This window comes from Topomyia yanbarensis, chromosome 1 (genome assembly GCF_030247195.1).
Source record: "Topomyia yanbarensis strain Yona2022 chromosome 1, ASM3024719v1, whole genome shotgun sequence".
NCBI lineage: Eukaryota > Metazoa > Arthropoda > Insecta > Diptera > Culicidae > Topomyia > Topomyia yanbarensis.
Window position 1 is genome coordinate 185,409,026 of NC_080670.1, and position 26,706 is coordinate 185,435,731.

Consider the following 26,706-nt stretch of genomic DNA (forward strand, 5'->3'; position numbering starts at 1 on the left):
AAAAAGCTACATTTTTAATGTCACCGTGGTCGTGTCCTGTACACAACCCTTTAATTTTTTTCCGTTGTTTACGCTACAAGTTGTTCTTCCGTCTCTCAACCCGAATCACGAGATATAGTTAACAACAAACCGTTCTTCTTAGGACGAATATACAATGGAAAAAGAATTGAGTTAGAAAAATCCTACTACTCACGGGATTTACCAGTAGATACAGAACACTAAATTAGAATTGTCGCTGGCGCAGTGGTAGGAACATCATTGTTTTGATTCCGGTCAAATGGGCCAAATAGACAAAACTCTTTCATTTCTCGACAAACATATGATTACGGCCTAAAAGCCAACTGTCAAAATCCACTTTCAATGGAAATTCCGGACAAACCGTTACGCGCCAATCAGAGATGTTTATAGTAATCGAAAGAAAAATATTTTTTTCTTTCATAAACTGCTGTGAACTGTGTTCGGCTAGTAACGGTTTGTCCGGAATTTCCATTCAAAGTGGATTTTGACAGTTGGCTTTTAGGCCGTAATCATATGTTTGTCGAGATTTCATAACAACACCAGCCGAAAATTTCCACCGAGAAAAATTGCTATATTGAATCTATTCATTTCACATATGATTTTTTTTGCAAATTTGAAGCAGCACATAAAAATTATCTGTCACACATAAATATCATGTGAAAACTATTGAAATTCATGTACCGTGCATCAAAATTATAATAGTACGCCATATAGAAATTTGATTCATAGCAAATTTCACATCATTTTTCTGTCTGTCTCATTTTTCTACTGTAAATTTGATACATTGGACATTTTTGATCTTGAATGCATCAACATCACAGCAGTATAAAAGAGACGAAAATGAAAAATATGCAAACTCTGCATTTTACCAATTTGAACCTCCACAAAACAGTTTGTTGTTACAAACAAGCCTAATTTTTCTACGTGTACCCAGAATGTGAACCAAAGACTTTTACCAGAGAGACGTGCGATACTTTGACAGATATATACACAAAACAAACATGCTTCGAAGCGAAAATAATGGGAACAACAGCGACAATCCTAATCTAGTGTTCTGTATGTACTAATTTACGCTTACGTTTGTTAATATTACAGCCGCTTCGTAAAACCCGCTTCAAATATGTTAAAACACAAAAACCGGATATAAACATCAAGCATAGAAAACGGACAGAGACTCTCGTTTGTAAGAGTCGGATAAAACAACCTTCACTATAAAACCCGGAATAAATATATCCAATTCTTACAAAGTAGTTTTTTTAGCCGGCTTTTAAAGGGCTTCACGCTTTACAGATGCTTCTGCCTATTTTAAACCGGTTTCTATACTGGAGGTTCATCCTTGCCGAGTGAGAACTTTTTAAGCGATTCTTACGCTGAAGGATCTCTGTCCGTTTTTCACGCTTAAAGTCATTTTTCGATTTTTATATTCTAATATATATGAAACGGATTTTACTAAGCATGTTCTGTCTTTGCGACTTTTATTTTCGGTCGCTCATTTGCACTTACACCTTTATCTAAATTTCTCTCATATGTTGGTACGAATGAGAAGTACATGGAAACGAACAGACGAGCGTAAATGCGCGAAGAGGCTGCTATGAGTGCTCTCACTATTTCGCAAAGGTTCGAGAAAAGGAACCCATGCACGAGGCCTAGGTAATGTCATTACTGAGCAGTAAAGCACTATAATGATCTAAAATGAGTATTGACGGAATACTATAGCAGACTTTTACATGACAACGAACGAGAATACCATCACTGAATGGACCTACTATATGCAATAGCGAGATAATACCCAACCGATGCTGACAGCGGCATACGCTCTAGCTACGCTAAGCCTTGGCGAAGGAGACCAAAACTAGTTCAACTCTTCGCAATGCGCGACTTCTTCGCAAGCCTGCTCGTTTGCCGGTATCAGTGAACAATGAAAAATTAGTTTGATTTTTGTTTACTTGGATTTGAATTCTTTGGGCAAGCTCAAATTTAGGAGCACTAGATGTAAACATGATTTACTCTAATGCATCAGTTAGTAAACGAATCACGCACCTAACAGTGCGTGTATAAATTTAGAATAAGACAGAGTAAACGAGTTTGGAAGATCTAGGTACCTGGTCGCGAGTCACTGATTTCAATTACGAGAGCCGATTATTTAATGAAGCAGCTTCGAAACAATCTTCGCAGTAAATATGTAATCAAATATTGCTATCTTAAATTTAAAATTTATTATTAATTATACAGAGATGAAAAACGAAAAAACCCAAAAGTACAAAAACCACTTTTGAGCACCCCCAGGCCCAGAACATTACAATCATAAAACCGAACGTCAGCCAATAAAGTATGGGACTCTCAGAACGCAGAACGCGGGTCATTCGCCGACGCTGAGCAATCACTTTTTATCTGCAAGCGCCGCTCGTCCATTCGTATCAGTCTTATTGGGCTAACCAGCTTAACCGCAAGTGCAGTAAGAATTTTTAAACCTCTGATCGAGCACTGTGTCGTAGGTACCATACTGTCGTCGTTCGGTCGTGGCGGTTCGAAGATACCCTACTATCACCCGTTGTCGTAGTGTAGCGTAGTGACCCACAATGGAAAAGTCGCTGGTACTGATCACACTCATTTCTCAGATCGTTCACGTGGTGAAAGAATTTCACCTGCTGACGGTAGTGATTTGTGCGTTCATTTTTGCGGCAATCTACGGCGACAGGATACGATCGCTGGTACCGATCAAGCAGAGCAAAAGAAGGAGCGCGAAAAGTGTTCGGCATCATGTGAACAAGCTTCCGGGACCGGCGTGTATGCCGCTGCTGGGAAATGCACTGCTGATGGCGACGGATCGGGAAGGTGGGTGAGAGAGTGAATTGTGATTTGTGGTGCGGGGTGACGCTGATTGACGTGTCGTGTAGTGTTTATTGGCAATTTAAGGATTAGAGAGTAATTTGTGTATAAAGAAAAAGTACAAGTTAATGTTGGACGTACTCCGGATGTCACAGAACATTTATACCTATTTATTCAGACAATTTTCGACTCTGTTCAGATTTTGTTGGATACTTTTGGTATTTTCTCTGGCAGTCTTACTACAAAATCCAAATATATCACGTTTGTCACATTTATACTGCGAAAGATTCGTGTTAAATGATTTGTCATGTCGGAAAATTTGCTGACATCATTATTCATCACAGAAATGGGGTTTTATTTCGGTTACAACTGGTTGTGCGAAATCGAGGAGAATCGAAATTTATACAAATAACTAAATGACTCATTCAAAAGAGTGTAACCCACATTTTTCGGAAACCGGCATTTTTGCATTTTCAATTTGTTCAACACAATCCATGTGTAGTGTTATTGAGGACATATTAAAATTATTTCTAATTGTTTTGTTACTAATAATAAAAATTGACATTCAGGTAACTTCAATATTGTCTGGTGTCCAGTATTTCCGGTTTCCTGTAATAAATATAAATCTAACAAAGAATAAATACTAAGTAATTCATGCTGCCATAAAATATCAGTAAAAACGGTACAAAGCTTATCATTTTCCTCCCCATTCATCTCTTAGTCGTTTACTTACAACCAACGATTGAACAAAATCGCTTTTTCGTTGTTTCCTAACCTCAAACTTTTAAACGAATAGCACTTTTTTGGCACAGTGTAAATGTAACTGCTGACGGTTGCGTGCTTCGCATAAAATGGTTTATCATCAAAAAACATAAAATGTCACTAAATAGCTCACCGATATTAAAATGTTATAATGCACAAAATGCAAACTACACACCTATCGACAACAGTGCAATGAAAACAAACAGATAAGTAGCTGCGTAAAACAACGATTGTTTAAAAATGGTGACGATTTTCGGCAAAATATTTTGTCATTGAAATTAACGGCAACGATGTTTTGCTAAGTGAGGTTATTGTGCCCTTCATTTATTACACGGCCCAAAAGCCTTCAATTGGTGTCTTTACCTTTGCTTTGTTCATAATAGCAAGAATAACAATATGTACAGTTTTGAAAAATGTGGAATAGGTTAACCTAGAAAGAGAACTGCGGAGAGCAAAACAGCATTTTTGGCAGCGTATGCCCCGGCATTGTATGGCAACACGTCCAATGTTATAAGGATAGGCAATGTTCGATTGGATTCGTTTTTTGACAGCTAAACCCGAATCCAATCGATCCAAAATGGAGTCTCCGCAGTTCTCTTTCTAGAGTTTTCCTAGGTTAACCTAATTTACTAATTTACTACCACCGATGACAAGGTGCACAATGAACCGATAAAATAATGCTTAGGAGGAGCAAATCATTCTTACTGTGCATGTTTAACTGATCTAACATACTTATGAAATGGTCAATAACGGAGCCGGCCACTGCTGTTCTACTAGAGAAGGAAAGGGATGTTAGTTCGACACTCGCTGTTGCTAGAGACCGAGACTACCTCTGCATCTCCACAAGCATCACGGGAAAAGAATTGTGTTGGTACACATCGAATTTTCCTGTCGAATGCCAGCAAAATTTTGCTGAATTTTCATCATCGGGAAGTTTCAGTAATTCAGAAATTTTAATTAATTCGATTTGACAGATTCACTTTACTGAAAACGAGCAATTGAAATTGTCAAATTGACAGCACTATTGCTGAATTCTCAGTATTCCGGGGTGAGTTACCGTAAATCCGGTAATTGCTTTGTCAATTTGACAATTTGAATTACTAAATTTTCAGCAAAGCTAATCTGTCAAATGGGATCAAGTCAAATTGACGTTCTTTCGGCATCTTGTATTGCTGAAACTTTCAGCTGATGAAAATTCAGTAAAATTTTGCTGAAACCGATAACCAAATTTTGGTGTGTAGAATATGATCTTAGCAATACTGTGGCTTAGTCAGGAGGGGGGGGGGGGGGGGGGGTAAACCCCTGCCACAAACCAAAATTAACTGGATTGAAAAAAAATTGTTGCTGACTAATTTAATTAAGTATTATAAAAAAAATTGCACGAAAATTTTCGGATCACTACATTGATAACCTATTGTGTTTGAGCATCATAAGGACTTGTCTTTCAATTTCATTGCTTTCGTTTCTCTTAGTCTCAAATTTGCCGAAAATAGCCAACAAAATCGATACAGTAGAATCTTGTGGGAATTAAAATATAGTAACATAATAAAGCTTAGAAACAGTGACAGGAAAATTACACCATCACGGAGATGCACTACTGATTATCAATGTTTGCTTAAGTTGTGCACGTTTAACAGTCTTCAAGGCCTACTGAGCGTTTCGCCATTTAAGGGTATCCATACTGACAGGGTACACATACAATTCATTTAAGGGGTTATATTCAAAGTTGTGGCGAAAAAGTGAGCTAAGTTCGTGATTTTTTTTGAAGCGTTTTATGCTAAATTTATTTTAAAAAGCGAAGGACAGTTTGTTGGTAGTACTATCGAAGATAGAAAAACCTAGTTGAATTAAGAAAAATATTCAAGGTTGTCGGAGTTAAGGCCCATCCCCCGAAGCGTTTTTTTTTTGGCAGCGGTTTGTAGTGAACACTCTCCAAGCCGAACCGCTCGACTGAAATCCAAAAACTAAAAAGATTATTGAAGAAAAATGTATTGTGGTGTACTTGAACGGATCGGTTTCTTAGAACATTTTTTTCTTGCAAAACAAAACATGTTAACCAAAAAGTTGAGATTTTTGGTGTTCCAAATTTTAAACAAAAATTTATTGCAAAGAATCGAAAATTTTCTGATGAAAAAGGAACCGTTTAAGTACATGAGATTGTAAATACAAGCAATTGAAAAAAAATTATGAAGATCGGATGAATAATTTTTGAGATATCACGTTCACCGCAACGGTACATTTCAATAAATTTCATTCCGAGATAATTGCGTTTAAAATTTTATGTTAACTTAATTCGTGGAAGAGTCAGCTCGCTACAAATGGCTGTAATCTGAAATCTAGTTCTCCGATCTGGATGAATTTTGCACAGATACTTTCAAAAGCATGTACTTTCAGAATATTCAAAAAAAATCTGATTTTTTGAGTTTCAACTTTGTATATAACCCCTTAAATCGGCTCCAGGCCTTACGTGTATCACTCATATGACTTAAAATTCCGGAAACTCCAAAAATGGTCTGAATTTCACATGGAAAGCTGCACTCTTAGAATAAATGAGAATTACATTTGACGTAAACAACGTAGCGACGTATTTTTTTCTGTATGATAATAGGATTTTACATGTATGATATGTAAAATTAAATATTGTCGCTCTTTGGATGTAAAACTCAGACTGAGTGACCTAGGAACGAACAACTCACATTTTTACATGTAATTAAATGTAAATTTATGTGAATTGGGACGCTCCTTTTGTGAGCATCTGGCAAGGCGTAAAGTTACAAGATTTTTTTTTGATGTGTATTTCTCTCGCAAAACTTCTCCGGATAAATTAGACACAATATTTTTCGCTCCACCGGAGAATAAAAGCTTATGAATATATCACCGTTTACTTTTTTGCTCGTTGCCGAAGTGACAGTCAGTTAAACTGGATCGAATAAAAATATATTTTCACACTATTTGTGGACATGAAGATCCCCAATTTCCATATTTTCAAGATAAGATGGGAATTGGGACTCCCTTCTCGCGTAAGTACGAATTGGGTCATGTTAAAGATATGTTGTTGAGTCTTTTTTTTTTTAATTTACGTACGTAGGGTTACTGTTACCCTATCTTAGCACCTCTATTCATCCCACCATTCGAACACATTAGTTAGAGCAGTGTCTTCTATCTCTATTCAACACATTAGCTCAAATGGCAGGATGAATAAGAGGGCGTAGTACTCGACTTTTCGCTTCGCTCAAACACGAATATTTTACTTTTTCCATACGAGATTTTTTATGGTACTGCTTCTTAATAACAAAGCAGTTGATACCTATTTAAGCGTAATCAATTCACTGTAAGCCGAGTTATCGGCAAAATAGTGTGACATCCGGACTAGTGAGATGAATAAGGGCTCTACCCTATGATAGAAAAATAAAACTGACTGGGTTTACTGTCAAAAGTATTAACACATATGGCTAAAGCCATAGTCAAATAAGATCGATACTGTCAAACAAAGACGTGTTTACGTTTTTGGAAAAAAAAAAAAGATCATTAGCATTTTTGAAAACGAAAAGGACAGTTTTTTCGCAACCTTTCACAAAATCTTCATCAATGTATTCGGACCATTGTTAGAATACTGCTAACTAATTTTCATGAAGATTTTGCCAACGTTGTGCTAAAACCGGCTTTTTTCGTTTTCAAAGATGACCGCGCTTTTCGAGGTTTTCGCAGTTGAACCTCAAAATCGTTCTGAAAATTTAGGGGTTGGACGTATAAATGTTTACATTTAGGTTGTTTTTTCGATGTAATTCTTCCTTTAGTTTATTATTTAAGGGGATCTTGTCTATTTTTAAGCCCGCGTTTCCTAAGTATTTTTTACGATTGCGAAAAAATTATAAGGTAAAGAGCCTATTTTCACTATATTATAAAGGGTACTTCACTAATTTACTAATTACTCAATCTACAATCGATGGAGTGCGTATAAATTGACATCAACAGCTTTGTTTCGTTGTTGAAAACCAATCTTATAACACAAATGTCCAGAAACCGACGAAATGCTCGCCCTATACTTTGACCCAATGCGTTGAACAAAGACGGCAGATGCTGCTCTAACCAACGACTTTAAATGGATAGTATGATAAAAGAAACATGCCGAAAATAGACTCATTACCCTACATCATGTAAAGATTTGGTTTTATTAGCTTCGCACACTTTTTACTTACATTTTTCATCATTTCCTGTGTAGTTACACGAACCACATAGAGCTGATCTGTTGTTTGCCAGAGTCAACAGATAGGCTTTAAATTATAAAGTGAATTCGATAAAATAGATTTCAAAAACAGGTATAAACCGCGAATCACTATTGTATATAATCACTATAGTACAATATATTGGCAATGCTAATTCACTTCATTTGGTAGTACGTTACGACAAGCTGATTCAAGTGTATAAAGTACTTAGATCAAACACATTTTTTTTTTACTGTGGAGCAGTTTTGCGAACTATGGAAACATCTTCTGCTAAATAAATAAATAAACAATACAATATCTTCTGCTGAAGGCATCAATTTAATTTCATTTTTCTAGTTTCTAGAACTGCCTGCCATCCAAACACCAACGTTGTTCAGTTTCCTAGGCATTTTAGCGCCATTCTTTCCACTGAATGATTTTTCAGCAAGTTGCACACAAGCTCAAGCTCATATTGAACGCAATATTAGGGCTCGTTTCCAATCGATTTAAGTGATTCAATAAAGTTCGTTTGAATTTTCGATTCTCTCATCCGAATCTTTTACTCAAAAAGGAAGCGCATAGGATTATTAGGGAGACTTTTATTTGAATTTTGAAATGTCAATGTTTCAACTGGCCTGCCGAACCGCTCCCCGCAGTGGGTGATTTGAACGCCATTTAACAAGCGCGAAAATATAATTTCACCGATCGAGCTAAGAATTTGCACGATTGTTTTAGGAACCAAATGTAACCCAAAAAGTTGCTCGAAGCTAAATTTAATTTTTTTTTCATATAACCGTGTCCCACGCTAATGGACAATCACAAATAAACGGAAACGTGCATTTGTTTACTCACGACCCATTTTGCGTGCTGCCTACTGCACTCTGCGGATGCCGACGGAATCTGTTTCTGCTGCTGTCTGCCTTCGCCTTCAATCGCACGGAACCTGTGCCGAAATCGTCACCCCAGATTCGCTCGACGTGGTACGGACGCCTCAAATTCCTGTCGAAACCGAAGAAGAACGTTGCTTGCCGATCATAGCGTGTCGGCTGGTCTGCGACTCTCTTCCGGCCAAGTGTACCGCCGGGAAACTTCGAGAGCTGACGGTGGGGTCAGAAGCCGTCGCTAGCGTTATTGTGTGGTGTGTTGAGCGTTTGGGGAAAGGAACGTAACGTTTTAGCAAACTGATTTGGAATTTTCATGTCAATTAGTTACCTTTAAGAACACATCACGACGCGAATTTTTGAAATGGACAACTCCTGCCTCTTCCACTAGTCTGACTAAAGTGAGAAATCTAGCATTGGGGATCCTCAGATTAAGCGGGCATTTGGAAATCTTCTTAGGACCGGAACTTGCTTAGCGAAGTTCTTGTAAATCGTGTTCAAATGCACGAAATCGCAAACTGCACCAAGGGTCATCTTTTTTCTAGTGGACATTTTTAACCATACCAAGCCGCTTCCGACAGAGCGAAAAACAATATTTGCCCGACACATTGCGTAAGGGTCAGTGACCTCAATCGGTGGCAAATCATCGGGTGCGTCGGTAGCAGTCTCATAGGTAGACGAATGCTAGGAACTCATTTGCTTATTTTATTATGCAAAGTCCTATCCTATATGGGAGCCTAGTATGCGGTAATCTCAATTGAAGATTTGTGTCGAAATATTACTCGACCAAATCTTTGAATTTATTTTGAAATACTTTATTCAATATTTATTAATTCAATATTAATTCGTCAAAAGGGCGAAAGTGTCTTTTGTAAACAAACTTATTTCGCTCATTAGTCTGCTGTAGAGTGGAATTTCATGAAAAATATGCGTTAATGTAAATTTATACCCTTCGTAGAAGTAATTTCAATTGTTTTCTGCTTTGAAATTATAGTAAATTAAGAGAAACCATCAAAATAAAAGTTTGTTTACAAATCTTATGCGTCCTTTTGCAAATTTAATATGGAATTATTTAACATGCATTTTACAACATAAATAATAACAAACTCAACTTAATAAAACAATGGGACATTGCAAGATGACGCCATAAGATCAAAAATGCTCGAAAAAATGACAGTTCAGCGAGCTTGTTTACATGGTGTTAGAATTCGAACCAAGTTTCTTGTATTGGATGGGATCAAAAAATCCAGTGTTACCTGCTATTCAAAACTATTTAACCGATTTCTTTCAAACTTTGCGTACACATTCTATGTAAAAAAAAAACTTAACCCCTACGTTGAGTTTTTGAGATAATTTTTCAATTAAGGGGGTTTTTACTCATAAAAAGTTGGAATTTTTGTTTAAAAATAATGTTTTATTTAAAATGAGAAAAAAAAACCTGTTTTAATCCACCTAGTAGTGCAATTGTGCTTTTCTCATTTATCCAAACTATCCTTAGCTGTATTTTTCTTTTTTATTAACGACTTAGAGTGAGTCAATCTTTTTCCTTTTTTATATTGTAACGATATTTAATTAGCAAGGGACTGGAACGCGTGAAATATTTTTCAATATTAAGAGCCATAGTCCCCAAGAAAGAGCGAGGAATTTAAGGAAGAAAGTTTAGAAAAGCGTGGAATAGGGTCATATGAGGAAGCTTAGCAGTTTACCGGTTCCAACAGCATACGTCAGGTGAATTTACGCTTGTCCGGGCATGCAACAGACTCAGGTGATTCGCATTTAATGCCAAAATAGCCTGACCCCTGCGTTGCAGAAGACAAAAGATTAAATCGCCGGGGAACTAAGCTTGCTCATATGACCCTATTCCACGCTTTTCTAATCTTTCTTTCTTCAATTCCATGATTTTCCTTGAGTAATATAGCTCTTAATATTGAAAAATATTTCACATCCTCCAGTCCCTTGGTAATTAGGGACCGTTCATAAACCACGTAGACCGAAATTTGGGAATTTTTAACCCCCCCTCCCCCCTAATAGACATTAGTAGACTTTTACCCCCCCCCCCCCACGACAAAAAGTCTACGTAGACTTTTATTTTTTTTTTTTTCATTCGCGGGAAATCTGAATTTAGCAAGAAGCACATTATAATGTTCAATTAAAAATTAGCGTTCAGATTTATTTCAAGCTTTTTAAATATTAAAGAAAGGTTTTTCACATTGGTTTTTTGTCTATGATTGATCAAATCAATTAATACCGATTCAACGTGCTTTCCAACGTTTGTGTAGCGGAATGCTTTTTTTTTCAAGGTTAGTAACACAAATATATGTAAAAAGATATATTGCTATAACTAGCTTAAATTTTAGCCGAAGTGCTACCTACACCAACCATGTAGAATTGCTAAACACTTCTTGAGTCTTACTGGTGCATTCAAAATTGTTGAATTATAAGAAAAAACTACAAAATAATACTGTCGATGTGTACTATCATCTAGACTAAAATAATAAACCAAACATGCACACAAATTTCCCTTTTCGTGAACAATTTTAATATTTCTAAGATAATAGGATAATCTAAATTGCCTTATTTGATGAAGGGATCGAAGCTATTTAAATCTTCCCAAAAATATTTATTTTTCTTATGTATTTAATAGCCGTATCACCTAAGAGTATTATCGAAAAGTATCAAAGTTTAACTCCGAATATTTTCGAAGATAAATATAGTAGAACCGGTTCGCACGGAGTTGCTTAGGGTCAAGACGTAAAATTTAACGGATGTTTTAAGATTTTGAAATCAGTGTAAATGATTGCAAGAGAAACTGATTAACTCGAGTAAACACTTTGTTGTAGAAGTTTAACTACACTACTGCTTTAACCACCGAAATTAAAAAATTAAAAAATTAATCTACTTGTTGTTAAAAATCGGGTGTTTTGTTGTTACAATGCTTAACTTTGACCATTTTTTAACTTTTTATGGTTCATGCATTTAATGGTCCATGCATGTCTGCTAACTAGTGGTGCCTCAGATAATTTCACAGTCCAAATCTTCCGTCGAGAGGATTTTTGGGCGATCGTCTTTGGAACTGTCATTTTGTATTATTCCTAGATCAAAACTATATCAAAATATACGCAAGAAACAATAACGTGTGAGGTTGTCCAAAAAATCGTGGGTTCTGGGTTGAGTGGTCACTTAACGAGTAGTTACCTGAATAGTGTACTAGCTTTGAAGTGTCATAAATACTGAATAAACCGATATTTTGATTACAACTCTCTTTAAATTCCATTTATAATTAGTGATACGAGAATAACAAAAACTAAAAGTCTGCGTAGACTTTTTCAAAGACCCCCCTTCCCCCTCGTAGACAAACATAGACATTTACCAGACCCCTCGTCCCCCCTATGAGTCTACGTGGTTTATGAATGGCCCCTTAGCTGGGAATGTTCAATATAATTGTTAAAATGTCTATTATATTCTTATTATACGTAGCACGTATCCCACTACTACCACGAAAGTTGACGCCGAATCAGTTTAAACCAGTCTTCCCATGAACATCGACAAGTTTGCACCCGTGTACAAAATTTCGTACACGCGTTCAACCTCAAACATACTTTACCTTTGTGTACAGGTTCGCATCGAACACCGAACCCAAGCGAACGATGTGCAAACTTAGGTTTAAACATCGTGTACGTACACCGTGTGCGCATGTGCGAAAGGCACACACAAACCAGAATGAGTCAATGCTAGTGATGATGGGTGAGAGAAAGAGAAAACTAGTATCAAGAACCTGTGTGTACGAACACCGCGTACGTACATGGGGTTCAGTTGTGCAGACGAACATGTGCTCGTGTGTTGGTACGCATTAGCGCGTTCGAGTTTGCACACGAAATGATGGTGTAGGATGAGCACAGAACTAGAGCGAACATGGTGTTCGATGTTCATTTGGGAAGACTGCTTTAAACAAAACAGTATAATATTTAATTGACTTTTTCCAGCCTTAGTTCTATGTTATATTCATGTGATCAGATTTTGAAATGTTGGAGGAATGGGTTTGTAAGTGGATGGGGTGGGGTTTAGTGGCTTGAGAATGGAGGAGGCCTTAGAAACCTTTCATCTTATTTCGGAATACCGGGTGGATGAAGAGAATGCAGGTGTGAGGGTTGTCCGGGAGGGGAAGGTGATGAATATTTAAAGAATATTTGAATGGCTATCAGCTATACTTTGATTGATCATAAGTGATCTAGACTTGCAAATCCAAATAATATTACACTTATTTTAATATGTATTACATCATGTTGTTGCCAGTTTATATGAGAATTTGCTGTCTGATCACACTCATCAACCCGTAACTCCGGAACCGGAAGTTGGATCCACTAAAAATTCAGTAGCAGCTTATGGGAGCATTATAAACAACCCTGCCGCAACTTGACGTTTAGCTCAAGTTGCATGAAACCACCGTGTTTCGAATGATGTCGCCACCATAGAACGCCGTCCACTAATTGCGATACTGTAAATTTCTATGGCGTCTTTTACGAACTTGTTTTCTTTATTTACATTCCGAAGAGATAATCAATATGATCATTTCAAAACAGCGTAATAATTTAATATAAATACAAACAACCCGAGCAAACGAAAAGCCCATAACACCCCCTTGGTCATGGGGTTTGACATGGGTGTTTGAAATGGGTTCAGGCCACGAAAACACCATCACCATGGTCCGGTAGATCCCACATAAGATACCATATGTTGGTGTATTTATGGGTTATTGAGACCATTTTATGGTGTCTTGATGGTTGTGATTTTTGTCACGGACCATGTTTAAGGTCTTTTGAAAGGACTATGTGGTGTTTGAACCCATGAGTATTTGCTCGGGAAGTTAATTCGTCATTTTGGAGTTTCCTAAAACTATTACAAATTGTGCCGAATGTAAAATGTAAAATGTATGATTTGATTTGAGCGCGCTTCTAGGGTGAATTTTTTCTTCTCCCATCGCCCTTGCAATATCTTTAGCATATGATAATTCTCGTAAGTTTGTCGTTAATCCTTAAATACATTTAGTTTTGTGATTATCATTTTTCACTTCGAATTTATCAAAGGCGGGATTGACTTCGATTGTTTATTTCTGACAGCATAGCATCTAGCTGATAGGTGCTGCGACATTTACGGTGCAAAGGTTTCCACGAAATTCAGAAGTGATGACAGCTCGTTTTTTATCGGAGAGGGAGAAAAACAGTCCAGTAGCATTGTGTGTGTTGTTTACATTGCAATATAAATATTACTACCTAAGACTAAATGAAGGTGCTCAATAACTAATATAAGCGCCGCTTGTTTGTATGCTGATGATTCCAAAAAATAATGAATCATTTAAAAATAATGCATCGGAATTAAGAGGAATTATTTTCATAACAAAGCAACACCAAACCCCCAAAAAGTCTTCAAAAATGAATTATCGAAAGTAAAAAAATCTGAACAAGTAAATTTTCACTGTGAACAAGTTTACGCTTTTTTTTAGAAATTGCTCTCGAATAAAGATTGATCCGCCATTTTAGACCCACAGACCCAAAAAAGTGGTTTCAACGCTTTGTATAGGAGCTGTCTAGTTGTTCAGGGGCGGCGAAACACTTTACACGGTAAAAAAACTTTACCCATTTTATGTATTCAAATTTCCCATTTTCGGAAGTTATTCAAGCTGTATTTTTTGTTTCTAACAATGAGTACTTTTTATCCATTTCACAACTACTCGATGAGGTAATGTCAATGGGTATATTGATCTTAACAATGGGTGAAAACTCCTTAAGAATTATTTCAAGCAAGTTAACCTGCTAACTAAGGATCGTAGCGGAACTTGCAAATTATCGGCCTGCATCGGAGTCCGTGGTGGAAACGCAACATTTCGGCAATGATCCGAAAACAACGGCTGTTTAGACTACTGAGGATGTTGCAAATATGCACTAGTTTGTCATTTTTAGAACAGCCAAAAGATCCAGCCATCAAAAATATATCAAGTTGGCGGTTTTATTTTGTTAAGGAGTTTTGGAATAGGATCTCTATCTAGATTCCTATACTTTTGTAAGGAGACAATAATGTGAAATGAGTGTTATTTTATGTTTTTTTTTTAAATTCAGAAACAATTCTATTGACAGTATTGTTAATTCTGGCGCGATTTTCATAAATGGGTATTTTTTACGCATTTTGTTGTAACAATTCTGCGAAAAATAATGCGAAACTATACCTAGGTTGACGTACAAGGTCTGTACTCATTTATGGGTACAAACTCTTTACCCATTTAATGGATTATTCCACTTTTATTGAAAATGCGTAGTTTTCTGCGCATTAATGGGTACTTTATTTTATCAGTGTACGCCCGAGTGGGCAAAAAGCATAGGGGAGGGGTCCATTAGTAAGGATTTTTTCCCTTTCGCAATGCACACGCTTACACGTTTGTTTATGCAAATGGATTTGTGATACATCGATGTTTTCAAATGTGTGTAGTGCGAGATACATGCGTTGCTCATCAAATTATTTTGAAATGGTTAAAAATTACCCACTCGGTTATTTTCGAGTGGGTACTACTACCCATACTACCCACGCTTTTCGCCGGCCCTGAAGTTGTTCCCCCTCTGATTATAACTTTCATTTGAAATTAAGTTTGTGTAAATCGGTTCACCCATCTCTGAGAAAATTGTAGACAGCGCCGGAGGTTGAGTGGTAAGCCTGACCGCCACTCATTCCAGTTGGCCTGTAATTCCAGCCGAGGTCGTTGAGATTTTCCTGAGGTGAAAAAATCTGTGGTCACGTCTTCCTTCGGAAGGGAAGTAAAGCCGTTGGTCCCCGGTCCATGAAATTGGTGGATCGATATCTTGTCCAGGTAGTTGGAATCACCTCTCTGATGTCGGTAAAGAAGAAGTAAATCCAACTTCTATACTCTAACAAAAAATATCCTCCTCCCGTGATACTTGTGGAGTGCGCAGTAGTATATAATACGGCCTCTAGGAAAAGCAAGTATCGGACTAACCATTCCTTCCCTTTCCTTACGCGATCTGCGTTCTGGCCTGACCGACGCAAGTATTGATCAAAAACCCTTTAGGATTACCAGGAGTTGCACATTGAAAGATGTTTCGCTACTCCCAAGCATAATTCTACTGATTCCCTGTGCAACTTCAGCTCGTCCCGATCGATAACGGAGTAGCAGCCAGGGGTGGTCGCACAAACTCAAGCTCAAGACATTCGCATTCCATCCATCTATTTGGGCCTAACTTCCTTTCTTGCTTTCCCTTTCCCATTGCCTATCTCCTACATGCTTTTGTGATTATGGTGTGGCGTCAATTTTCGTTCCTAGGGTGTTCTCTTGTTGGTTTTGTCTCGGCCTGTTGTATGCAACCGGCCGGTACTTCTATAGGTACTTAGGGTAGCGGCTCTGTTTTTAGGTCACATGCGCATGGACAATAGGGTGGGACAAAAAATAGATTCCTGCTCCAAGCAACTATTTGGGTTACATTTAGGTCCTAAAACAATCGTGGAAATTATTAGTTCCATCGGTAATACTATATTTTTGCGCCCATGGTTTAAAGTTTAATTGGGAATTCGTATGGGAAAATTAATTTTCACAAAATAATTCCTCCAGGAGTTTCCCATTACCCTAAAAATAAATCGATATGTTTTTGTTGGAAATTGACCAATGAAACAATATCTCGAAGACTGCGAAACGATCTGACGCTTGTGGAAACAGTTATTAAGCAGAAACCGATTGATAGTCTGACGATTGATAAAATATTAATTTTTTCTAGCATCACTGCCGTTGGCTTTCAAATCATATGCAATATTCTTTGACATTCTCTTATTAAGTCCAAATCAATGATCTGAGTTGTTTGGTCACATCACAATAGTTTTTAGGAATAAATTGAGACTTCTTTTGTCCACAAAAAGAGAAAGTTTAAAATTTTGTATGTAATGCAACCGTCAGCAGCAGTGATGCTATAGAATATCGATCGCCAAAGCTTCAATCAGTTTCTGCTTAATAACTTTTTGCACAAGCGTCAGATCGTTTCGCGGTCTTCGGCATATTGTTTTACTTAAATTTTCTATTCAAAACCACATATCGATTTAATTTTAGGAGGTAATGGGAGACGTTGAGTTTTTGAGATAATTTTTCAATTAAGAGGGAGGCTCATAAAAAGTTGAAATTTTTCTTGAAAAATAAATTTCTTTATTTAAACTGAGTAAAAAGCCGCCTTAATTGAAAATTTATGTCAAAAACTGAACGTAGGGGTTAGGTTTTTTTTACATAGAATGTGTATGCAAAGTTTGAAAGAAATCGGTAAAGTAGTTTTTGAATGGCAGGTAACACCGCAAATCATGTTTTTTCAGAGACGTTCTACAAAAGCTTTGTCACCGAGTTGTTTGTCGATATTTTTGCGTAGAAAAATTACAGAATGTTATTGAAATGACACACTATAATGTACGAAAGTTTTGGTCAATTCGCTTCACGCAAAATTCTAAAAAATTCGCAAAAAAAATGTTTTTTTCACACTGAAACCCTTATCTTCCTTTAAGTCACATGCTGGTTTTGATCTTTTCCGATGCTTCACGAAAGAAAAATTGTTCCCAAAAGCGTGATTAAAGGCCATTAATTCTGGAACAATCAAAAACTATATTTTTGGAGCTAGCGTCAATCCGGCTCTAGCTTAGTCCAGTGACAAATTCTGATGAGACGAAGTCGAAACACAAATTCCATAACTAATTCGTGTGTTGTATAAATATGATTAATTTGTTTTTGTTTTGTGAACTTCAGTCCTGGTTTACATCATGTCATTACCAAAGCGACTTTCTGTAGTTCACAACTTCATGAGCATTACTCAAAAACCACAGGTTGACTAGTGATATTCTTCATAAATTTACGAACATTATTCAGAGTCTGATTATACGACATGATCTGGTTTTCATGGTTGTGAATTAGTTCACAAAATCAAAGCAGTTTGGATATTCTCTCGTGAAATATTTCACGAAACTCAGAATGTTATTCATGCATCATTTCAATCCTCGTGGTCTAATTTATGTTTCCCATTATATTAGTCACGATTCAATATTCGTGTTCGTAATATGGTACAAAAATTCATAAAATATTATTCATGTATTCGTGATCTGATTCATTTCTGATGATTTCTAGTATATTAGTCATGTCTCATCACTCGTGCTCACGAAATGGTTAACAAAATCATCTACTAAAATTCATGGATTTGTGAATTGGTTTTTGATTCATAGTACATTATTCACGATCTATCTAGCGTGCTTGTGATATTTAGAAGACATCCCTAACAATTTTCAATTTTATGCAACTCAGCACATGGTCATGAAATTTTCACGAGAACTATTTCACAAAATTTGGAATATTATTCATGGTATTAATTTTTGTTCCATGAACTTTTTTATGAAATATAATAAAGTTGTGTCAATCTGCTAGCGACTAGTAATAGTTACGAGTATTATTTCTGTGATATTCAGCCAGAAAGCAAAAACTGCACTGAGCAACAAAAATACATTTTAGAGCCACAAATCGTTTAGTTCACAAAACAAGATACACTTTTGATCCAGTTCATATTGTTACTCTGCTGCGAGTAAAAAGTCTGATAGTGACCAAAAAATATCATATCATATTCGAATAATTTCGAATATCAGGCTCATGAATATAAATCATGCTACTCTGTCAGAAAAATCGCTTCAGAAATCATGATCCTCGTTAACTGCCGGCTCTTTTAGTTGAAATAGTCTACACAAACCAGTGTTTCTCCAAATTATGAACAAGAATCACAACAAAAACTAAACATGTCTAGAGAACAACCACACCAACTCAACCCAACATTCGAATGTAACGCCATGTACATTTTTGGTGCCAGCTAAGTTTTTGGGTACACAAATTGTTTCATGAATACGAGGTTTATTATTCATAATTTCAGGAACTTGGTCCAGATTTTTATAAATCGTTCAATTCACGAAATCGTAAAACACTATTTTAATAGGTTTCGTGTCGAGCATTTTAATAGGTTTCGGTTCTTGTTTTGGCGTAGTATGCCGACTCAGAATCCGACCAAAACAGTGATGGGGTATTAGATCGATGTATTTCCGTGTATATCCGGTAGTTTAAAATTGGTAGTCCTAAAACCGCAGCAACACTTTGCTTGCCATACCAGCAATTTTCAACCAAATTTATCCACCTGAATCAACCTATCCGCATCGCTTACATCCTCCGCTATGATGGCAGTATAACATTGTGTACCTGGTCGGAATTTGGAATCATCTATCAAAATGCATGCATCCGGAAACTTTTGTTTGGTTTTTTTTGCTTTTTATAGGTCTTCAGGTTGTTTCGTTTCTTGATACGTTAGAGCATTCCGATCATCTTTCCTGTTTTAATATCCAGATCCCATATTGAAATTGATTTATTTTTCCTAATTATAGATATCTCTTTCTGATTCAGTTTCGGGTTGGAAGATTCGGGTTTTTCGTCTTTTCACGGCAGCTCTAAAGAATATTGTTTTCTAAACTTGTTTCTGATGAATGTTACACTCGCGTGATGCATTCCAAAACGCTTCCCATATTTTCGTGTAGTTACAACCTTTTCAATTAGCCTCATTCTCCAATACTTCTTTTGCAATTATTCTGGAAAATTTAAACAGTACAGAAAAGTAATAAAACAAATAATAACAGTCAGATGCACGCCATGCTGTGCAGGGACAATAAAACCATTACAAATACGTGCGGACAATTCAAATTTTTGTGAATATCTTATTTCCGATACAGTCCCTATAAATAATTATATTTGTTTATATGTGATACTCATTTCCATTATACATAGCGGTGTTTCTAAAATATCAATACTGTCTTTTACAATAACTTTTGTTTTAGAAATGTTCAACCGACTGATAGCGGCCCGCAAAATGTACGGCCGCAAACCGGGCCTCAACCGTATCTGGAACGGTTCCGTCCCCTACGTAATAGTATCGAAAGCCGCCGCTGTCGAACGGATTCTCAACAGTAGTGTAAACATTGAAAAAGGACGCGATTACGATTTCCTCCGGCCATGGCTTGGTGATGGTTTGCTGACCGCTCCTGCCGCCAAGTGGTACCATCGCCGGAAGGCACTGAATCCAACGTTCAGCTATAAAATGCTGACGGAATTTTTGGAAATTTTCAATCAACAAGCCACAACGATGGTGCGAATTTTGGAGAAAGAACTTGGAAATGATCGGGGCTTTGATTGTACGAGATATGCGACGCTGTACTCGCTGGATGTTTTATGTGGTAATATTCGCTAGTTTTGCTTTGATCTACGAACGATAACTATGGCTATATTTACAGAGACTGCAATGGGGTGTCCTATCCACGCCCAGGAACAGTTCGAGTCGGAATACGTCAAAGCCCATGAAGAGTAAGTTTCTATGTGGTTTCCAAGTACTAATTAATTAAAATTGGATTCTTTTTAGAATTGGACAAATCATGTTAGATCGACTCCAAAACATTTGGTTGCATCCTAATTTGATCTTCCGGTTCACCGAAAGTTACAAACGACAAGCGAAGTGTCTGAAAGTGCTTCATGGGTTCTCCGAACAAGTCATTGCCCAGCGTCGCCGTCTTCAACGAGAAGCTCTTGAATATAATTCAACAAAAGATACACCATCCGAGATTGGCCAGAAACGTCAACTTGCCTTCCTGGATCTTTTACTGGAAACAAAACAAAACGGGGTTCCTCTGACCGATCAAGAGATTCGAGAAGAAGTGGATACTTTTATTCTAGGTGGCCACGACACCACCGCAACTGCAATCGGTTGGTTGCTGTACCTGCTTGGCACCAACCAGCAAATCCAGGACCGACTGTTCGAAGAAATTGACGCCGTCTTGGGACAGGACCGGGATCGACCACCCACAATGGGTGAGCTGAATGAGATGAAATATTTGGACTGTTGCATCAAAGAAGCTCTGAGACTGTTCCCAAGCATTCCGATAATTACCCGCAGACTAACCGAAGATGTGCTAATTGATCAGTACACGATCCCGGCCAGTGCGAACGCTATAATTGTGCTGTATCAGCTGCATCGAGATCCGAAGGTGTTTCCGAATCCGGAAAAGTTTGATCCGGATCGCTTTCTGCCGGAAGTCGTCCAAGGTCGGCACCAGTACGCTTACATTCCGTTCAGCGGAGGTCCTCGTAACTGTATCGGGCAGAAATTTGGGCTGTTGGAGGAAAAGGCGATTTTTACGACAATTCTGCGTAAATATCGAATCGAGTCGCTTGATCGTAGGGAGGATATTACCCTATACGGAGAGTTGGTACTTAAATCTAAACATGGACTGAAAATACGGATTCATAGAAGGAACTAAGGTTAGAATAGAATGGTGCATATGAAAAGGTACTTCCGCCATAGTGAGTATGCTCTACTACCCTTGATTCATTTCGCTACTTCCTATATTGACGGATGCTCAAGTTCAAGATCAGTTAGTTCGCCGGTGGGATTTAGCGCCTTTCTGCTTGATCGTATTGTTTTAATTCACACCATCTACTAAGCGCTTAGTGTGTAGTATAATAGCATCAAGGGTCGTGAATATTTACCGGAAATATTTGATAAGATACCGCTCAAAAATAATAAACTTATAAGTACCGTTGGTGGAAAGTTGAAATGGTGTTTTTTTCTAAGGTTACAGAATTGCACATACAAAGGCTATCCGCACCAGGAAAATCAATAAACGACATACCCCTAAACATTCCTATTGCCCCTTGTCTCGCACCAAGTACCATTGTCAATGGCCCTGACTTAATCATGTACAATTAGGTAGTATCTCACTCATTCCGAGCAGTCCTTCTTTCAGATCCAATTAAGAAACGCTATATCATCCGCATTTCATCTGAAAGGTGAACCCATAGAACTACTCAATGGTCCAATCCAAGAACGCCCCTTTTAAACAACTTGATTGGTACTATAGGACGACTTCCGCAAACAGAGCGATACAAAACCATTCGCACCAAGAATTTCTCAATTATTATCTCAACTACTCATGACTGCCACTCCGCTGCCTGTAAGCATTCATCATTCTCGGAGAAACAGATAATGAAATGGACCCAGATGGAAATGGAACCGATATCAGTTGGATTTATACGTCTCGATTCGATCATACGTTTGCCATCACACACATCAGTATTGCTCCTCCCCAGACAAACCCCAGCTCTCCGCGACCTTGACTTTGTACTCGCCTGCAATTCACGAGTCACGACGACCTGTGACAAGACAACCCTTCTCGCGCTGCCGCAAGGAATAACGCCTGACGGATAGGTATCCTGAAGCCACACAAGTAGTAGACAGCCTGCAGATCTGATTAGTATTGGCAGAGCATCGGACGACTGATGACTGCTATTACAGCCCATTAAATGGAAAACAAAACAGACTTGAGTTATGACTTCATTTTTCTGTGTACCCTCTCTCTTTGAGCAGCACCGTACATGAACTGTGCAATTTATGGTCGTAATTTGCGGTTATTAAGCGAAAAGGAACAAATAGTATACAATCGATCGGTCGCAGCTCATATAAAGCTGTCAGCGTGAGTGGACAGCAATGCGTTAATCAGCACGTAAATTGTGTTACACTTTTACTAATTTTATTGGGCGGGACCACGTAAGGACAGCGGACAGCCGAAGCGACACGCGAGTTTCTGAGCAGGAACTTAATTTGAGCGCATTTACTTTCAATCAACCAGTCACTTGTTCGCGTTATTAGGGACATTAACTATTTATTACAATAATTTACGAACGCTTGTTTATAAGTAATGGTCTAGTTGAAGTTTCTGCAATGGCGTCGCATAGCCTTGATAAGTGGACTAAGTTCACCTAGAACAGCGTTATTCTTTACCAAATTTGTTAATATGATGTCTTTGGTGCGTTTTACACTAGCTTAGAGTAAAGAGACTAGAATAACGAATAGGCGCCACCTTATTTCAACGAAAAAAATTCTACGATAGTCTTTGAAATGATCGTCGATTTCGCTCCAAATTGGAATATCACACAATTGTGCACATGCTTGCACGGTATACGGTAACGGTATTATTAACGAAGCTGAAACCCTCTGGATAAAGACTCGACACATCTATCGTTTGTTTACCATTAATCTGTCAGTGTCATTCCAATCGAGCGCGAGACCTTTCAAAAGCTTTCACCTGCATTGATACACATTGTGGTTACACGTTAGTGGTTGGTTACACTTTAGCGTGTATTCAGCATATCTTTCAGTGCAATCACGCAACACTGCTGTCAGTTGATCTGATGTAGGGGTGGGCGATACTGAAAAAAGTATCGATACTTCGGTATCGCGATACTTTGGATTATTACGATACTGAGTATCGATGTATCGGAGGAAAAGTATCGATACTTTCGATACTATCGATCGGTAATAAACAAATGCATATTTAAAATTTGTTAAAATCTGTAATTTAAAAAAAAATAAGTTGTGTTTATCTATGAATGTTAATTGGAGAAAGCTACAGTAATCCAAAATGATAATTTATTCTGAAATTTAAAAAAATGGGAAACTGCAAAATTAGAAAATGAAATGAGGAAAAACAAACATTAGAAACTGTAAAGAATGCATGATGTCATCAACAGAAAAGATGTACCCGTTTTAGTTTACTTACTATGCAATAGTGCCTTTCACTAGGATTCCATGGTTGGCTATGTTTACTATAACTTTAAAATATTTGTATTGGACTGTCACAATTTTTTTAACCATCAGTAATCGTGGGCTGCAAAGCCAAGCAATATATTATTAATTTCAAATGGTTTAATTTTAAAAGAATAAATTGCCACCCTGGGTCGGTGGTGTTCCTCGTGCTGTTTCCATAAAACAATTTTCTGATGTCCGTGCCTCATAAGGGAAGAGCAATAGTATCGTAGAGATCAGTCTGCTTCCTTATCTCATTTTCGCACAGATCTGAAATCAAAAAGCGCACCGCTTGCTAATAGCATACAAACAAACAATACTACCCGCGCCGCTCTAACGTGTACGCGTAACATATATATAATTCTCCCATTACGAGAAAACACAATCGCGATTGACTTTTGGCAGACCCGTCTTAGAGCTACAGTGCGCGAGGTGGAACAGTTAATCAAGGTGAAAATGGAACTTGTTCTTACAGAAATTTCACACATACAACTATATCATACGAGAAAAGTAGGGCTAATAACGTTTAACTCTTTAGCCGAGGCAGAAAGCTTCGTAGCGAAGAACAACATGCAACACGACGGAGAATATCAAAACGTCAAAAACAAAATGCCCGTGTATATGGACCTTGATCTGACAGAAATTCGCCTTCACGATTTGCCACCTCGCACTAGTACTGATTATATTAAAAGATTCATATAGCAGTATGGAGAAGTGGAATCCGTCACAAATGGCCCTTTGGAGAAACTTATTTCCCTGGCATTCTCAACGGTGTTAGGGTGGTGCGAATGCGGCTGAACCAACCTATACCGTCTTACTGGACTTTCGAGGGTGGATCATATCCTATGCACATATTCTAGGCAGACGCCCACGTGTCAGTTCTGTAATCAGACGGCACACTACGGTAAGCCATGTACCAAAATAATTAAAGAATTCATATCTTCTGAAACCAACACCGCCAAACAGCCTTCGACATCTGCTGATACTCCACAGACAGCTGGCCAACAAATTAATACCGGACGAACAATATTCCACGATATCGCCAAGCTAATAGTTAACATACCTAGGGAAGAAATAAACAAGAAATAAGACGGCTATGCAAAGTGTGTGTGTATGTGTGTGTGAAACCTATCCCATCTCCCACTGGCTGGTGGCGGTTTACAGAAAAAAGATACATGCATGCAAATAATTTGATTCCAGGGTTTGGGTAGGTGCTAGCTCAATTGATTTGCTGAATCCATTGACCATTTCGTATACAGGGCAAACCGTTTTCCGAGGCAATCGTTCCATCAACCAGCCTTAATGTAATGTTTGTATCAAATGGATTTTAACATTACAATAAGACTTTCGATTCCTTACATGACGTAAGAAATTGACACGTATTTAGTGTATTTAATTGAATGTAATATAATTCATATATAAATTAGTTTATATGTATAGAAAAATATACCAGTTTTTCTATTTTACCAATGATACACAGAGAACTTCATGCAGTCTTCGACAGCATATCCCTCCATCCTCACCGCACGCATTGGATATACTCGGTCCATCCACCCGACGAATACTCACCTGAAGTATACTCCAGAAAATACATAAAAATCACAGCAGAATAAGAGGCCGAAATAGAAAACATGGAAGGTCTGCATATGTCTGTTTCAGTATGCACCGAGGAACAAAAACACGCAGAGCCCACACAGCCCCTACTCACGTCGCTCACACTTCGCCGCGATTCCCATGCACCCCACAGAATACACCTCCAGCAAGCACCCAACGAGTTAACAGGCTGAATACGCCCAACGCACAAATTCTACAGCGGAAAGAACGAGACAGGGAAAAAACTGCCATCGATGATCAAATAAAGCTCTCCGTGTAGTGTGCATACTACCCACTTTTCAGTGGGTTCGTCCGTCTCGCTTTTGTAATAGCTTGGTTCTTCTCACACTCTCGTTCGCAGCAACAGCGTTCGTACAGAAGTGATGAGCGGCGGACGTGGAGGTGTATTCGTGATATTCGTACGTTCCGTTTGTCTCCCCTCCTGATGATGCTTCTGCGAGGAAGAAAAACCTTCGAAAAACGCTTTTACGAGTCGTCCCACGTCAGGAATCTATTTTCTTCAACGTATCCCATATTGTCCGACGATCCTTTGGTACTTTTTCCCAGCTAATAAACACTCAGAAACGTCCCGAAATGGCAGCAATTTATGGAAGAGTTTTTCACTTCACACGCGACGAACCGACCGACTAAAGTTTCGAAATTATCTCAATAAGACGGCTATGCCAAAGTCATCCGAAAACACAAAAAGTACCAAACATGTAACAGCGAAAATCAAAGCTCCAGCGACGGCGACATGGACGTAAACACGAGCGAGAGAGAAGGCAAATGGAATAATCAGCAAGCTGCAGAGGGCCAATCTGACCATTGCTTCTAACCAAGAAAGAAATTAATTCAAGAAACGGAAAGCGCTCGCAATAGACGGCAGCAACAATATATGGCTTTTTGTTCTATTAGTTTTGATGAATTGTAATTTATTTCCTGAATTGTATATTATATTCAGAAAAGTCGAATGGTCGTTAGGGTTAAAACCTTAATAAATAAACAAACAAACAAAAAATTAATAAATAAACAAATAAATCATTTATCAAAATCAATGGCTGTGGGTTCAGACTTGGGTTGGCCATCATGGTGTTGCACGTAACTCGTAGGAAGAATTCTTATTGCCAAGTATTGTGCCTATGATTGCTTCAAACACCAAAACTCGTTGGCGCTCAATATTTTCAATATGGTTTTAATATTGGCCTTGGGAAAATTTACGGATCTGACTTATTCCATAATTGACCAAGACAACACAGTTCATTTTTCCGGAATATAAAATTATGGAATTCGATAGAAGTCTATGGTGAAATGGTATAAAGCGACTTTATTTTTGCTATAAGGTCATTTTCACTGGAACTTCCGGCATTGTCGATACATTGTGTCCAAAACCTGTTTTAATCCACCTAGTGGTGCAATTGCGCCTTTCTCATTTGTCCAAACTACGATTCCATGGCTGGTTATGTTCAATAAATGGTGGAAATGTATATTACACATTCAGTACGATTTGCACATACATACCATGGATCGACAGCCACGACCTTGAGATGCTATGTGTCAACACTGAAACATCGCTTGAAACCAGCGGCAGATCAAAGAAGAGGATCCCCGGGGGTCCGGACCCTGCCGAAAATATTCAACTTGTTAGGAAATTCCATATCAACATTTGAATAGGGCTAATAAGATTTGTAAACAAACATTTGTTTTGCTGATTTCTCTTAATTTGCTATAATT

General features: G+C 37.9%; 1 protein-coding gene across 1 annotated transcript; it reads left to right on the forward strand.

Moving 5' to 3' along the window:
- The first annotated feature begins 2,458 nt into the window (after positions 1–2,458).
- Positions 2,459–21,335, forward strand: LOC131676439 (cytochrome P450 4c3-like). Its single transcript, XM_058955506.1, has 4 exons — positions 2,459–2,853; positions 19,586–19,981; positions 20,039–20,108; positions 20,164–21,335. The coding sequence occupies exons 1-4, from the start codon at positions 2,598–2,600 to the stop codon at positions 21,056–21,058; spliced, it is 1,617 nt and encodes a 538-aa protein (XP_058811489.1). The 5' UTR covers positions 2,459–2,597; the 3' UTR covers positions 21,059–21,335.
- The last annotated feature ends 5,371 nt before the right edge of the window (positions 21,336–26,706 follow it).

Coding starts and splice junctions, on each gene's coding strand:
- LOC131676439 (XM_058955506.1), top strand. CDS start 2,598: ATGGAAAAGTCGCTGGTACTGATCACACTCATTTCTCAGATCGTTCAC. Junction 2,854..19,585: donor GATGGCGACGGATCGGGAAG/GTGGGTGAGAGA, acceptor CTTTTGTTTTAG/AAATGTTCAACCGACTGATA. Junction 19,982..20,038: donor CTCGCTGGATGTTTTATGTG/GTAATATTCGCT, acceptor CTATATTTACAG/AGACTGCAATGGGGTGTCCT.